Source organism: Oncorhynchus masou, chromosome 28 (genome assembly GCF_036934945.1).
Source record: "Oncorhynchus masou masou isolate Uvic2021 chromosome 28, UVic_Omas_1.1, whole genome shotgun sequence".
Classification (NCBI taxonomy): domain Eukaryota; kingdom Metazoa; phylum Chordata; class Actinopteri; order Salmoniformes; family Salmonidae; genus Oncorhynchus; species Oncorhynchus masou.
In genome coordinates, this window is record NC_088239.1 from 79,210,395 (window position 1) to 79,226,916 (window position 16,522).

The window sequence follows — 16,522 nt, forward strand, 5'->3', positions numbered from 1 at the left end:
CTTTTCAAAATGGTTGACGAAGTCATCTGCAGAGAGGGAGGAGGGGGTGGGAGGGGGAGGAGGATTCAGGAGGGAGGAGAAGGTGGCAAAGAGCTTCCTAGGGTTAGAGGCAGATGCTTGGAATTTAGAGTGGTAGAAAGTGGCTTTAGCAGCAGAGACAGAGGAGGAAAATGTAGAGAGGCGGGAGTGAAAGGATGCCAGGTCCGCAGGGAGGCGAGTTTTCCTCCATTTCCGCTCGGCTGCCCGGAGCACTGTTCTGTGAGCTCGCAATGAGTCGTCGAGCCATGGAGCGGGAGGGGAGGACCGAGCCGGCCTGGAGGATAGGGGACATAGAGAGTCAAAGGATGCAGAAAGGGAAGAGAGGAGGGTTGAGGAGGCAGAATCAGGAGATAGGTTGGAGAAGGTATGAGCAGAGGGAAGAGATGATAGGATGGAAGAGGAGAGAGTAGCGGGGGAGAGAGAGCGAAGGTTTGGACGGCGCGATACCATCCGAGTAGGGGCAGTGTGGGAAGTGTTGGATGAGAGCGAGAGGGAAAAGGATACAAGGTAGTGGTCGGAGACTTGGAGGGGAGTTGCAATGAGGTTAGTGGAAGAACAGCATCTAGTAAAGATGAGGTCGAGCGTATTGCCTGCCTTGTGAGTAGGGGGAAGGTGAGAGGGTGAGGTCAAAAGAGGAGAGGAGTGGAAAGAAGGAGGCAGAGAGGAATGAGTCAAAGGTAGACGTGGGGAGGTTAAAGTCGCCCAGGACTGTGAGAGGTGAGCCGTCCTCAGGAAAGGAGCTTATCAAGGCATCAAGCTCATTGATGAACTCTCCGAGGGAACCTGGAGGGCGATAAATGATAAGGATGTTAAGCTTGAAAGGGCTGGTAACTGTGACAGCATGGAATTCAAAGGAGGCGATAGACAGATGGGTAAGGGGAGAAAGAGAGAATGACCACTTGGGAGAGATGAGGATCCCGGTGCCACCACCCCGCTGACCAGAAGCTCTCGGGGTGTGCGAGAACACGTGGGCGGACGAAGAGAGAGCAGTAGGAGTAGCAGTGTTGTCTGTGGTGATCCATGTTTCCGTCAGTGCCAAGAAGTCGAGGGACTGGAGGGAGGCATAGGCTGAGATGAACTCTGCCTTGTTGGCCGCAGATCGGCAGTTCCAGAGGCTACCGGAGACCTGGAACTCCACGTGGGTCGTGCGCGCTGGGACCACCAGATTAGGGTGGCCGCGGCCACGCGGTGTGGAGCGTTTGTATGGTCTGTGCAGAGAGGAGAGAACAGGGATAGATAGACACATAGTTGACAGGCTACAGAAGAGGCTACGCTAATGCAAAGGAGATTGGAATGACAAGTGGACTACACATCTCGAATGTTCAGAAAGTTAAGCTTACGTAGCAAGAATCTTATTGACTAAAATGATTGAAATGATACAGTACTGCTGTAGTAGGCTAGCTGGCAGTGGCTGCGTTGTTGACACTACACTAATCACTACACTAATCAAGTCATTCTGTCGAGTGTAATAGTTTCTACAGTGCTGCTATTCGGGGGCTAGCTGGCTAGCTGGCTAGCTAGCAGTGTTGAATGCGTTACGTTACGTTAAAAGAACGACAATAGCTGGCTAGCTAAACCTAGAAAATCGCTCTAGACTACACAATTGTCTTAGATACAAAGACGGCTATGTAGCTAGCTCGCTACGATCAAACAAAACAAACCGTTGTACTGTAATGAAGTGAAATGAAAATGTGATACTACCTGTGGAGCGAAGCGGAATGTTGACCGGGTAGTTGAAGTTCTATTCGGTAGAGGTTGGCTAGCTAGCTAGCTAGCAGTATCTCCTACGTTAAGGACGACAAATAGCTGGCTAGCTAACCTCGGTAAATTAAGATAATCACTCTAAGTCTACACACTCTAAACTACACAATTATCTTGGATACGAAGACAGCAAAGACAACTATGTAGCTAGCTAACACTACACTAATCGAGTCGTTCAGTTGAGTGTAATAGTTTCTACAGTGCTGGTGGACGGTGGACGTTAGCTAGCTGCTTAGCTAGCTGCTGGGCAGATAGCAGTGTAGACTACGTTAGGACGACGAAATACGATAATTACGCAATTATCTTTGATGCAAAGACGGCTATGTAGCTAGCTAAGAAGAAATTGCTAAGATTAGACAAATCAAACCGTAGTACTATAATGAAATGTAATGAAAATGTAATGAAAAGTTATACTACCTGCCGACCGAAGTGTAGATGCGACCGCTCGCTCCAACCCGGTTAATTTAACCTAGACCTTGGGTATAGAGTGAAACCACAAGGTTACTTTAACCTGGTCCTTGGGTATAGAGTGAAACCACGAGGTTAATTTAACCTGGTCCTTGGGTATAGAGTGAAACCACGAGGTTAATTTAACCTAGACCTTGGTTATAGAGTGAAACCACGAGGTTACTTTAACCTGGTCCTTGGGTATAGAGTGAAACCACGAGGTTAATTTAACCTGGTCCTTGGGTATAGAGTGAAACCACAACTTTAATTTAACCTGGTCCTTGGGTATAGAGTGAAACCACGAGGTTAATTTAACCTGGTCCTTGGGTATAGAGTGAAACCACAACTTTAATTTAACCTGGTCCTTTGGTATAGAGTGAAACCACGAGGTTAATTTAACCTGGTCCTTGGGTATAGAGTGAAACCGCGACTTTAATTTAACCTGGTCCTTGGGTATAGAGTGAACCCACGACTTTAATTTACCCTGGTCCTTGGGTATAGAGTGAACCCACGACTTTAATTTACCCTGGTCCTTGGGTATAGAGTGAAACCACGAGGTTACTTTAACCTGGTCCTTGGGTATAGAGTGAAACCACGAGGTTAATTTAACCTGGACCTTGGGTATAGAGTGAAACCACGAGGTTAATTTAACCTGGTCCTTGGGTATAGAGTGAAACCACGAGGTTACTTTAACCTGGTCCTTGGGTATAGAGTGAAACCACGAGGTTAATTTAACCTGGTCCTTGGGTATAGAGTGAAACCACAACTTTAATTTAACCTGGTCCTTGGGTATAGAGTGAACCCACGACTTTAATTTACCCTGGTCCTTGGGTATAGTAAAGTACCCTACCTGGGGGCGTGGCTTAACGTTACCATGGGAGTAAAGGGAGTACGAGCAGGCCCGTAAGCGTTCCACTGTTAGTCTATGCCTGAAGGTGAATTCACCAATTTGTAAGTCGCTCTGGATAAGAGCGTCTGCTAAATGACTTAAATGTAATGTAAATGTATAGAGTGAACCCACGACTTTAATTTACCCTGGTCCTTGGGTATAGAGTGAAACCACAAGGTTAATTTAACCTGGTCCTTGGGTATAGAGTGAAACCACGACTTTAATTTAATCTGGTCCTTGGGTATAGAGTGAAACCACAAGGTTACTTTAACCTGGTCCTTGGGTATAGAGTGAAACCACGAGGTTAATTTACCCTGGTCCTTGGGTTTAGAGTGAAACCACGACTTTAATTTACCCTGGTCCTTGGGTATAGAGTGAACCGACGACTTTAATTTACCCTGGTCCTTGGGTATAGAGTGAAACCACGAGGTTACTTTAACCTGGTCCTTGGGTATAGAGTGAAACCACGAGGTTAATTTAACCTGGTCCTTGGGTATAGAGTGAAACCACGACTTTAATTTAACCTGGACCTTGGGTATAGATTGAAACCACGAGGTTAATTTAATCTGGTCCTTGGGTATAGAGTGAAACCACAAGGTTAATTTAACCTGGTCCTTGGGTATAGAGTGAAACCACGAGGTTAATTTAACCTGGACCTTGGGTATAGTAAAGTACCCTACCTGGGGGCGTGGCTTAACGTTACCATGGGAGTAAAGGGAGTACGAGCAGGCCCGTAAGCGTTCCACTGTTAGTCTATGCCTGTTGTTTATGAAGCATGTGACTAATAACATTTTAAAAAGCATCTATATTGTTAAACAGTTTTGGGATGCCTGGCTGCCCTTGGCAACCATATATACATGTCACTGTGTAGGCAGAATGTCATTACCATGATGGTGTTTGTGATAATGTGCACTGTTCAGAAGCTGGACTTGATTAGGAGTAGAGGAACTTGTTCAGGTAACTTACTTAACCTACTTTTTGAAGTGATTTGTTTGACAACAAATCTGAAAACATCATGACTGGTTGTGTTCATGACACATTAAAAGGTCATTTTTTTTACAGTTAAATTACATGTCTTTACTATAAAGCCCATTAAGCTTTTCTCTTTTCTTTTGTTTTACGTTTGTTTATGTGTAACTCTGTTGTTTTTGTCACACTGCTTTGCTTTATCTTGGTCAGGTCGCTGTTGTAAATGAATGGCACTTTAAAGTAAATGTACTGCTGTATGCTAATACCCTTTAATATAACATCCTGACCTAGAATGCAAAAACTGTAGCAAGGCATTTTGGAATTGATTTTCATGCTTTATTTGAACTGGGGAATGTACCAAACCAAAGATGAAGCATTTAATGCATTGAACCATCATAATAACATTTAACAAATCATGTTTTATGTCTCCTGCCCTACCCTGACCACCACGTTCAAAATATTCTGCTAATGACAATGCAAAACAAAAACAAGAAGTGAAACTGCAATGCATATCACCACAGAGCGTCCTCTGCTATATTCTCTTCGCTTGTCAGCTCTCAAGCGGCTTTCTGTGCATCTATTTTCAGTGATGGGTTTTCATGAGAGGGACAGCTACATTCTTTGAGTGGGGTTGAGGTCACTGTCTCAAGAATTTTATATTTTTTTCCGGGCCAGAATGTAGTCTATTTTTGACCAAGGCCTTAGTCTCTGCCTCCATTCTGGACCTTTTCCAAATGGTTCATTGTCCAAAAAGTAGTCAGCGAGAAGGACTGCCACTGTAGTAAATGTCTACAAATGAACATGGCTCCAGATGATTTGGTTAGCATGTGGAACTGTGAAGACACGCTCCCTCTTAATTCTACTTTTTTCCCTGTAAAAATGTCATTGTTCAAGTAGCTTCCATTGTCAATCCCCAATCTTCTTAAGATGTTCTCTGAACTTAATCGGTGAACAAAGGCTGGTTGTGTGGGCTAGTCTTTGAACTTTGAACTCTTAAAAGTTCCCATCATAATGGTGTGGTACATCGCTTGCCTCAAAAAGAAATGCTTCCCATGTTTAAGGAACAACTTGCAGTGCACGCGCTTTATCTATCGATGTTCCTTGTAGCAGGCATGTACTCTGCCCGTGAGAAATGTGGACTGAAAGTAGTGCTGCCTTCCTCAAACTCAATAGCATTAGATAACCTATATCCTACAGAATCTCACCCAGCAGTTGCACCTTGCCACTAGACCGTAGAAGAGCTAGTGACTTGGCCTGGGCCGGTCTAAAGGATCAGAAACATCGAAAATCTGAGTGCCAATAGGTAGGTACTTAGTGCCTTATTCTTCTTGTCACCAGTTCGAATCCGGCCTGCTGCTATTTCAGCAGCATCTCTTCTCTCGATCTCTATCCAACCCAATAGGGGGGACTGCTCCACTCCTTAATAAAAAACTTAATGACAAGTGCTACTGAGAATGCAAATACAATCGCTCCGTATACAGTGCATTTTTGCAGTGGAGCTGTCAAAACGGAGGTTTAAGGGGGAGGGGGGGAGACAGCTAAATTACTGGTATTTCATGTCATTTTTATATCTCGTGTAAATCTGGGATGCATTTGGTATGTCCAGTAAAAACACGGTTACAGCCAACTCTTAAAGACGGATTCTTCTCAGGAATTTTGACTGAAAACCAGAGAACACACACACACACACACACACACACACACACACACACACACACAGGGACAGCTTGTCCTTTATTGTATTGGACACAGTCACTTATTTATACTGGTGTAAATCACTGCTTCGAGTAGTAATAAAATAATACAGCCAAACTTCATACACATCTTGTAACCTCCTATTTAATGAAAGTTGAACACTGCTATAAACCTCTGCGTTTCATACAATGGGTTTACGGTCTGAGCGTCTCACACACTCAAAGGCCAGAGTGACGTTCTAATTAAGACTTTGAATATCCATATCATTACTCCTCTTATAATCCAAAGTCCCAATTGATTGTGCAGAATGGTAATTTCTTGAGTCACTTTTAGACATGATGAAAAAGTAAATGGAGGACCATATATTTTGAAGCATAATCTCAGATTTCCCAGAAAACTCAACTCAAGAAATGACCATGCTATTCAAATCCTAATGCTGTAAATGTGTTTTGGGCTGTTGTTCAGGGAACTCGACATGATACTGAAAGCCAGTCAGTTTGACCGAAGTAGTAACCCCAAACTCTCAGCAGGCATTCTATTGTAAGGCAGCAGAGACACCAGCAGGGATCATCAAAACCATCTCACCAAAATTTAAATGACCACATATATATATATATAATGTTTTTCATTGATCCATCTGAAGGGCTTAGCTATTGGAATCTGGATGTCGTTGTGCCGAGGTTTGGTGCATTCCTAAAGGAACATAATGCTCAATTATAGGGCATGTTGCTGCAGGAGCTAGGTTACAAAACCACGTGTTGGAATACATACATACTCATTGATATCTACAGTTCCAGTCAAAAGTTTGGGCACACCTACTGAGAGAAGGCCAAGAGTGCGCAAACCTGTCATCAAAGCAAAGGATGGCTACTTTGAAGAATCTCAAATATATAAAACATTTTCATTTTCATTTGTTTAACACTTTTTTTTCTCTTACGACATGGTTCCATATGTGTTATTTCATAGTTTTGATATCTTCACTTTTATTACACAATGTAGAAAATAGGTATAAATAATGAAAAACCCTTGAATGAGTCGGTGTGTCCAAACTTTAGACTGGTGCTGTACATTTACTTACATACATACAGTTGAAGTCAGAAGTTTACATACACCTTAGCCAAATACATTTAAACTCTGTTTTTCACAATTCCTGACATTTAATCCTAGTAAAAATTCACCGGGTCAGTGAGGATCACCACTTTATTTTAAGAATGTGAAATGTCAGAATAATAGTGGAGAGAATGATTTATTTCTTTCATCACATTCCCAGTGGGTCAGAAGTTTACATATACTCAATTAGTATTTGGTAGCATTGCCTTTAAATTGTTTAACTTGGGTCAAATGTTTCAGGTAGCCTTCCACAAGCTTCCCACAATAAGTTTGTTTGAATTTTGGCCCATTCCACCTGACAAACTTGGTGTAACTGAGTCAGGTTTGTAGGCCTCCTTGCTTGCACACACTTTTTCAGTTCTGCCCAACAATTTTCTATAGGATTGAGGTCAGGGCTTTGTGATGGCCACTCCAATACCTTGACTTTGTTGTCCTTAAGCCATTTGCCACAACTTTGGAAGTATGCTTGGGGTCATTGTCCATTTGGAAGAACCATTTGCGACCAAGCTTTAACTTTTACTGACTGATATCTTGAAATGTTGCTTCAATATATCCACATAACTTTCCTACCTCATGATGCCATCTATTTTGTGAAGTGCACCAGTCCCTCCTGCAGCAAAGCGCTGCCACCCCCGTGCTTCATGGTTGGGATAGTGTTCTTCGGCTTGCAGCCCTACCCCTATCTCCTCCAAACATAACGATGGTCATTATGACCAAACCGTTCTGTTTTTGTTTCATCAGACCAGAGGACATTTCTTCAAAAAGTACAATCTTTTTCCCCATGTGCAGTTGCAAACCGTAGTGGGGCTTTTTTTATGGCGGTTTTGGAGCAGTGGCTTTTTCCTTGCTGAGCGGCCTTTCAGGTTATGTCGATATAGGACTAGTTTTACTGTGGATATAGATACTTTTGTACCTGTTTCCTCCAGCATCTTCACAAGGTCCTTTTGCTGTTGTTCTGGGATTGATTTGCACTCTTCGCACACGAGTACGTTCATCTCTAGGGGACAGAAGGCGTCTCCTTCCTGAGCGGTATGACGGCTGCGAGGTCCCATGGGGTTTATACTTACCTACTATTGTTTGGTACCTTCAGGCATTCAGAAATTACTCCCAATGATGAACCAATTGTTGGAAAAATTACTTCTCATGCACAAAGTAGATGTCCTAACCGATTTGCCAAAACTATAGTTTGTTAACAAGACATTTGTGGAATGGTTGAAACACTTATGTTGGAGTCATTAAAACTTGTTTATGTAAACTTCCGACTTCAACTGTACATACATACATACATACATACATACATACATACATACATACATACATACATACATACATACATACATACATACTGTTATTCATTTTCCTCACTTTCTAATTTAACTGTAATATTATTTTTATTGTTCCTGTAGGCTGTTGCCATAGTAATAACTAAAAGATACCTGTATATACATATGTACAGTATAGTGTATATACACAATATATCAAATCTATTTTGTAGATTCTAACAGTTCTTGATCTTCAGAAATCAAGTGAACTCAGTGCAGTAATCACTTCAGTGTCCTGTCTATCTACAACAAGTAATTTGACATGATGAGTAGGCCTCTTGCCATAGGAGCCTCTTCAACACTGCAGCTGTGAAGCGGGCGTCAGAATCCTGCCGTAAACCACCCTCTCCCCTTAATATAGAGTGGGGATTGAGCCCCTGGAAGGCTGCCAGCCAGTCTGTCTGTCTCCCCACCACACACAGCCGTGCCAGTGCCAATAGAAGGAGACGGACCACACTGGGAGACCGTGGACAAAACACAACAGGGAATGAGCTTCTGATTGGCAAATGAGCTCATGGGGGTCTGATTTCGATTTTTAAAAATATATATATTTAACCTTAATTTAACTAGGCAAGTCAGTTAAGAACAAATTCTTAATTACAATGACGGCCTAGGAACAGTGGGTTAAGGCAGAACGACAGATTTTTACGTTGTCAGCTCGGAGATTCGATCTAGCAACCTTTCGGTTACTGGCCCAACGCTCTAACCACTAGGCAACCTGCCTCTAACCACTAGGCTACCTGCCGCCCCCGATAATACCGTGTCTACTATTTAATACCGTGTCTACTATTGCTAGATTCACACAATAGTGCCGACCCCAACCGTACTGTGCTGGCTTGGATATCGTCTTTGGACATCGTCATTTCCACCACGGTTACAGTTTGGCTCGTCTCTGCTCACTAGTTTGACAATTGTACCTGTGTGTGTTTTAGGGATTTAAAGCACTTACTCAGAGGATAACCTCAATCTTCAGTTTGGATTCCATTTTGATAAAACTACGTGGAATTCGCCTCAGCTCACAGCGGGGGCTGTGGTGGGGGATGGGAGTGTGAGGTGTGAATTGCTTCCAGCTTTGTGCTTGTGAAACAACATTTAATTGGATCTTGATGTTCAGTTCAACATTCTCTGCATTCTGCCAGAGCCGAATATCGTCAGTCATATTAATCATATTTTGATTATCAATATGTTAACCTACTGGGACTTGACATTCTTATCACACGATTTTGAACACGGACATGAGTATTGATCTATCTAACGACATGAGTTTTCATGAATAACTGAGTCCCAAACGTCACCATAGTCCCCTTTGTAGTTCACTACTTTTGATAGAGGCCCATTTCATGTGATTTAACTCATGATGTGTGTTGCTATTGGCTTTTTTACCTTTTAGTCATTTAGCAGATGCTCTTATCCAGAGCCACTAACGAGCAATTAGGGTTGTGTGCTTTGCTCAAGGGCACATTGACAGATTTTTTTCACTTAGTTGGCTCAAAGATTCGAATCAGCAACAGTTCGATTACTGGCCCAACGCTCCGAACCACTAGGCTATCTGCCGCCCCTGACAGTCAGTCATTGTTAAAATGGTTGCTCCTCACCCACGCCAGCAGTCAACATGTTATGACCTACGTGCTGTTTCTCTTTCTGTCGGTGTCGTGACTGTGAAACTAGCTACTGTTCGTATCTGTGCTGTCATCACTGACCGGTTATAAATAAGTCCAGAGTCCAGGCCGAGGGTCAAATATCTCTTGCTACACAGAATTATTTTTATATAATTGTTCAGCTGATGTGTTCTCCCGAAATGCTTCGTAAGTTGATTCACTGGTCAAATGCGTGACACATGCGGATGCGGAGTATGTCTGTCTGTGTCGCTGTCTGTCTGTCTGTGTCGCTGTCTGTCTGTCTGTGTCGCTGTCTGTCTGTCTGTGTCGCTGTCTGTCTGTGTCGCTGTCTGTCTGTGTCGCTGTCTGTCTGTGTCGCTGTCTTTTTCTGTCTGTGAAGAAAACTCTTACAGTGGCCTATGAGTACAACTCCGAGCCCTTTCTCAAACCCTTTCTCAAACCCTGTGGTCTCTCGTTGAATGACAACAGACTTTATTGAAGAATCTCTACTGTTAACCAATCACCGACGAAGGGGCAGAGACTTTATTGAAGAATCTCTACTGTTAACCAATCACCGACGAAGGGGCAGAGACTTTATTGAAGAATCTCTACTGTTAACCAATCACCGACGAAGGGGCAGAGACTTTATTGAAGAATCTCTACTGTTAACCAATCACCGACGAAGGGGCAGAGACTTTCGGCTCCGAACTTCGGCTTGCCTCTAGAAACTATGTTGTGTGCCTGAACAGCTGAAAAGCCCTCACCAATGACCAAAACCAACAAAAACATCACAAAATGTTGTCATAATATATGCATGAACTCTTCCGAACTGTTTCAATCAAATCAATCAATCAAATGTATTTATAAATCCCTTTTTACATCAGGTAATGTCACAAAGTACTATACAGAAACCCAGCCTAAAACCCCAAACAGCAAGCAAAACAGATGTAGAACATGGTGGCTAAGGAAAAACTCCCTCGGAAGGCAGGAACCTAGGAAGAAACCTAGGCTCTGAGGGGTGGCCTCAGACAGGCCGGGAAGCATACGGACGCCCCTAGGGACCAGGTTACCAGGGCTTAGCCTGGTGTTGGAGACCCCAATCTGTCACTGAACTCTTTAGTTGTCTCCCAAGATGTCATGTTGGAGACAACTTCTAGAAACTCCTGTCTACCTCAACTCACAGCTGGACCATTTCATTCTGCTGTACTCCCTGACTGGTGTGTCTTTGACCATAACCCTGTGTGTGTGTGTGTGTGTGTGTGTGTGAGAGAATTGTATTACCTGTCTTCTACTGGTTATTTCAGGTACAGATACGACTGTACCTGAACTGGCACCTCTTTCAGAGACCACCACTTGGTGTTGCTCTTTTTCAGTATGTTTGTTCTCTCCTGTTTGTCTAGAGAAGGTCGTTGCTGATCAAATCAAATGTATTTATATAGCCCTTCTTACATCAGCTGATATCTCAAAGTGCTGTACAGAAACATTGTTGAGCTGATTGTAATGTGGTGTAGAGAAGTGATACTAGTGATGGTGTAAATAGGACTGGAGAAGTCTGATCACATACCCCTCCTCCCTGTGTATTAGGAAAGGCTGATTTGAAATCCCTCTTTAGCTACAGGCGCCCTCACATCACTGCACGTTGCTAGGCAACCCAAATAGATTTACCCTCGGAACTTTAACTTTCAACACCTTCCCCTAAATTCTGAGATTGTTTTGAGGGATATTTTTCAAAGCAAATGGAGTTGTTTTTCCCTATTGGTATTAAATGTCTTCTTTCATTTAGTATGGTACTGCTTTTGATTCCTCAATTGACGTAATAATCGGTCAAGCCACAGATGTTCTGTTGATGCTATTTTCAGAGGTTCCCAATTCAGTGTCCACTAGATATTTCCATGTACTGGTTTCTGTCCCTGAGACAGTTCTTCTTTTCTACTAAAGCCCCTTTTAGACTGAAACTGCAACTCGTGTAAAGTCCCCTCAGAGAGGAGGAACTACATGCCGGAAGGAGGGTTAATAGTGAAACACCAGTCTCCCATTCTCTTCCTAGTGAACAGGAGGAGGGTTAATAGTGAAACACCAGTCTCCCATTATCTTCCTCGTGAACAGGAGGAGGGTTAATAGTGAAACACCAGTCTCCCATTCTCTTCCTAGTGAACAGGAGGAGGGTTAATAGTGAAACACCAGTCTCCCACTCTCTTCCTCGTGAACAGGAGGAGGGTTAATAGTGAAACACCAGTCTCCCATTCTCTTCCTAGTGAACAGGAGGAGGGTTAATAGTGAAACACCAGTCTCCCACTCTCTTCCTAGTGAACAGGAGGAGGGTTAATAGTGAAACACCAGTCTCTCACTCTCTTCCTCGTGAACAGGAGGGTTAATAGTGAAATGAGAGCTCACTAGTTAACATGAGGATGGATAATGGTGAAATGAGAGCTCACTAGTTAACATGAGGATGGATAATGGTAAAATGAGAGCTCACTAGTTAACATGAGGATGGATAATGGTGAAATGAGAGCTCACTAGTTAACATGAGGATGGATAATGGTGAAAGGAGAGCTCACTAGTTAACATGAGGATGGATAATGGTGAAATGAGAGCTCACTAGTTAACAGGAGGATGGATAATGGTGAAATGAGAGCTCACTAGTTAACAGGAGGATGGATAATGGTGAAATGAGAGCTCACTAGTTAACAGGAGGATGGATAATGGTGAAAGGAGAGTTCACTAGTTAACAGGAGGATGGATAATGGTGAAAGGAGCGCTCACTAGTTAACAGGAGGATGGATAATGGTGAAAGGAGCGCTCACTAGTTAACAGGAGGATGGATAATGGTGAAATGAGAGTTCCGTCTTGTGTTTCCCAAAGTTAAAAACAATAATTCTGTAATGCTTCATGTATGGTGTTGTCTTTTAACCTTTAACCCCCTGTTCTGTGTGTGTCCCCTGCTGTCCCTGCAGGTGTAACGGAGGTGGAAACGGAGAGCGGCAGTCATGGTGGCCCTGTCACTGAAGATTGGCGTGGGGAACGTGGTGAAGACCATGCAGTTTGAGCCCTCCACCATGGTGTACGACGCCTGTCGAATGATCAGGGAAAGAGTTCCCGAGGCACAGCTGGGCCAGCGTGAGTACACACACACACAGAACTCGGACACAAACACACACCATGCCGATACACACACACACAGAACTCGGACACAAACACACACCATGCCGATACACACCCTTATACACATATAGTTTTGATCGTAACACACACACCACCGACACACGCGCCTGTAATTTTAGTCATGTCTATGCCTACACCACGTTCTAGGTGTTGTTGTTTTTCTTACAGGTCATTTAAAGTTCACCAAGAATAATTTTGTCTGTGAAGAACTAAATATTTTGTTTAACTAATATCAATTTAAATTGTGATTACATGGCCATTATGTGCGACTCAAACTTAAATTGAAGTTTAATTAAAATCCAGGAATAATTTCACTCTTGTCTAAAACATTATCGTCACTGTCAAATGCAAATGAGTGCAGGCGTAGGTATCACCAGTCTGAAATGGGCCAATAGTGTATAACCCAATGCGAAGCTGTTCAGTTTATCAGTCCAGTGCAGCTTCCTGGGATGTTGACAAACTAGAGCCTCTGTCTTTCAAAATCACTCATTTGACAACAGGAGATTAGATAGGAATGATGTATGCAGAAGGGATCCAGAAACAAGCAATCTGCTGTAGCACAGGCCAACAGACCAGCACTTCTCACTAAACCAAAACTGACAGGGAACTATCTATTACAGACTTGAGCAGCTGTCTTTAATAACACCCAATATGACAACAGGAAATTCAAAGAGATGATAACTGTGTCTCTTGTAGGGCAAGGAATTGCCAGGGACCTCACCATGTACAATATGTTTTGCGATTCTTATGAGTCTATATGTATTGCGTTTTGATGCTGAGATTTGTATTTGCGATTCAAAGTTATTTTTTATAACCAACCATATTGCTTTTTATATCTTATAACCAAACATATTGCTCAACATACAGTTTAAATACACCTTAGCCAAATACATTTAAACTTAGTTTTTCACACTTCCTGACATTTAATCCAAGTACAAATTCCCTGTCTTAGGTCAGTTAGGATCACCACTTTATTTTAAGAATGTGAAATGTCAGAATAATAATAGAGAGAATGATTGATTTTAATATTTTATTTATTTCATCACATTCCCAGTGGGTCAGAAGTTTACATTCACTCAATTAGAATTTGGTAGCATTGCCTTTAAATTGTTTAATTTGGGTCAAACATTTCGGGTAGCCTTCCACAAGCTTCCCACAATAAGTTGGGTGAATTTTTTTGCCCATTCTTCCTGACAGAGCTGGTTTAACTGAGAAAGGTATGTAGGCCTCCTTACTTGCACACACTTTTTCAGTTCTGCCCACACATTTTCAATAGGATTGAGGTCAGGGCTTTGTGATGGCCACTCCAATACCTTGACTTGGTTGCCTTAAGCCATTTTGCCACAACTTTGGAAGTATGCTTGGGGTCATTGTCCATTTGGAAGACTCATTTGCGACCAAGCTTTAACTTACTGACTGATGTCTTGATATGTTTCTTCAATATATCCACATAATTGTCCTACCTCATGATGCCATCTACAGTGCCTTGCGAAAGTATTCGGCCCCCTTGAACTTTGCGACCTTTTGCCACATTTCAGGCTTCAAACATAAAGATATAAAACTATTTTTTTGTGAAGAATCAACAACAAGTGCGACACAATCATGAAGTGGAACGACATTTATTGGATATTTCAAACTTTTTTAACAAATCAAAAACTGAAAAATTGGCAGTGCAAAATTATTCAGCCCCTTTACTTTCAGTGCAGCAAACTCTCTCCAGAAGTTCAGTGAGGATCTCTGAATGATCCAATGTTGACCTAAATTACTAATGATGATAAATACAATCCACCTGTGTGTAATCAAGTCTCCGTATAAATGCACCTGCACTGTGATAGTCTCAGAGGTCCGTTAAAAGCGCAGAGAGCATCATGAAGAACAAGGAACACACCAGGCAGGTCCGAGATACTGTTGTGAAGAAGTTGAAAGCCGGATTTGGATACAAAAAAGATTTCCCAAGCTTTAAACATCCCAAGGAGCACTGTGCAAGCGATAATATTGAAATGGAAGGAGTATCAGACCACAGCAAATCTACCAAGACCTGGCCGTCCCTCTAAACTTTCAGCTCATACAAGGAGAAGACTGATCAGAGATGCAGTCAAGAGGCCCATGATCACTCTGGATGAACTGGAGAGATCTACAGCTGAGGTGGGAGACTGTTCATAGGACAACAATCAGTCGTATATTGCACAAATCTGGCCTTTATAGAAGAGTGGCAAGAAGAAAGCCATTTCTTAAAGATATCCATAAAAAGTGTTGTTTAAGGTTTGCCACAAGCCACCTGGGAGACACACCAAACATGTGGAAGAAGGTGCTCTGGTCAGATGAAACTAAAATTGAACTTTTTGGCAACAATGCAAAACGTTATGTTTGGCGTAAAAGCAACACAGCTCATCACCCTGAACACCATCCCCACTGTCAAACATGGTGGTGGCAGCATCATGGTTTGGGCCTGCTTTTCTTCAGCAGGGACAGGGAAGATGGATAAAATTGATGGGAAGATGGATGGAGCCAAATACAGGAACATTCTGGAAGAAAACCTGATGGAGTCTGCAAAAGACCTGAGACTGGGACGGAGATTTGTCTTCCAACAAGACAATGATCCAAAACATAAAGCAAAATCTACAATGGAATGGTTCAAAAATAAACACATCCAAGTGTTAGAATGGCCAAGTCAAAGTCCAGACCTGAATCCAATCGAGAATCTGTGGAAAGAACTGAAAACTGCTGTTCACAAATGCTCTCCATCCAACCTCACTGAGCTCAAGCTGTTTTGCAAGGAGGAATGGGAAAAAATGTCAGTCTCTCAATGTGCAAAACTGATAGAGACATACCCCAAGCGACTTACAGTTGTAATCGCAGCAAAAGGTGGCGCTACAAAGTTAACTTAAGGGGGCTGAATAATTTTGCACGCCCAATTATTCAGTTATTGATTTGTTAAAAAAGTTTGAAATATCCAATAAATGTCGTTCCACTTCATGATTGTGTCCCACTTGTTGTTGATTCTTCACAAAAACATAAAGATATAAAACTGTATGTTTGAAGCCTGAAATTTACATTTACATTTAAGTCATTTGGCAGACGCTCTTATCCAGAGATGTGGCAAAAGGTCGCAAAGTTCAAGGGGGCCGAATACTTTCGCAAGGCACTGTATTTTGTGAAGTGCACCAGTCCCTCCTGCAGCAAAGCACCCCCACAACATGATGCTGCCACCCCCGTGCTTCATGGTTGGGATGGTGTTCTTCGGCTTGCAGGCCTCCCCCTTTTTCCTCCAAACATAACAATGGTCATTATGGCCAAACAGTTCTATTTTTGTTTCATCAGACCAGAGGATCTTTGTCCTCATGTGCAGTTGCAAATCATAGTCTGGGTTTTTTTTATGGCGGTTTTGGAGCAGTAGCTTCTTCCTTGCTGAGCGGCCTTTCAGATTATGTCGATATAGGTCTCGTTTTACTGTGGATATAAATACTTTTGTACCTGTTTCCTCCACCATCTTCACAAGGCTGTTGTTCTGGATTTGAATTGCACTTTTC

General features: G+C 42.6%; 1 protein-coding gene across 3 annotated transcripts in view; it reads left to right on the top strand.

Moving 5' to 3' along the window:
* The window catches only part of tln1 (talin 1), a 159,258-nt gene that overhangs the window by 37,089 nt on the left and 105,647 nt on the right, over window positions 1–16,522 (top strand). For all 3 annotated transcript variants that reach the window (XM_064943510.1, XM_064943509.1, XM_064943511.1), the window contains exon 3: window positions 12,785–12,947. In XM_064943510.1, the coding sequence (XP_064799582.1) occupies window positions 12,818–12,947 (130 nt within the window). In that variant the 5' untranslated portion in view covers window positions 12,785–12,817. The remainder of the gene's footprint in view (window positions 1–12,784; window positions 12,948–16,522) is intronic.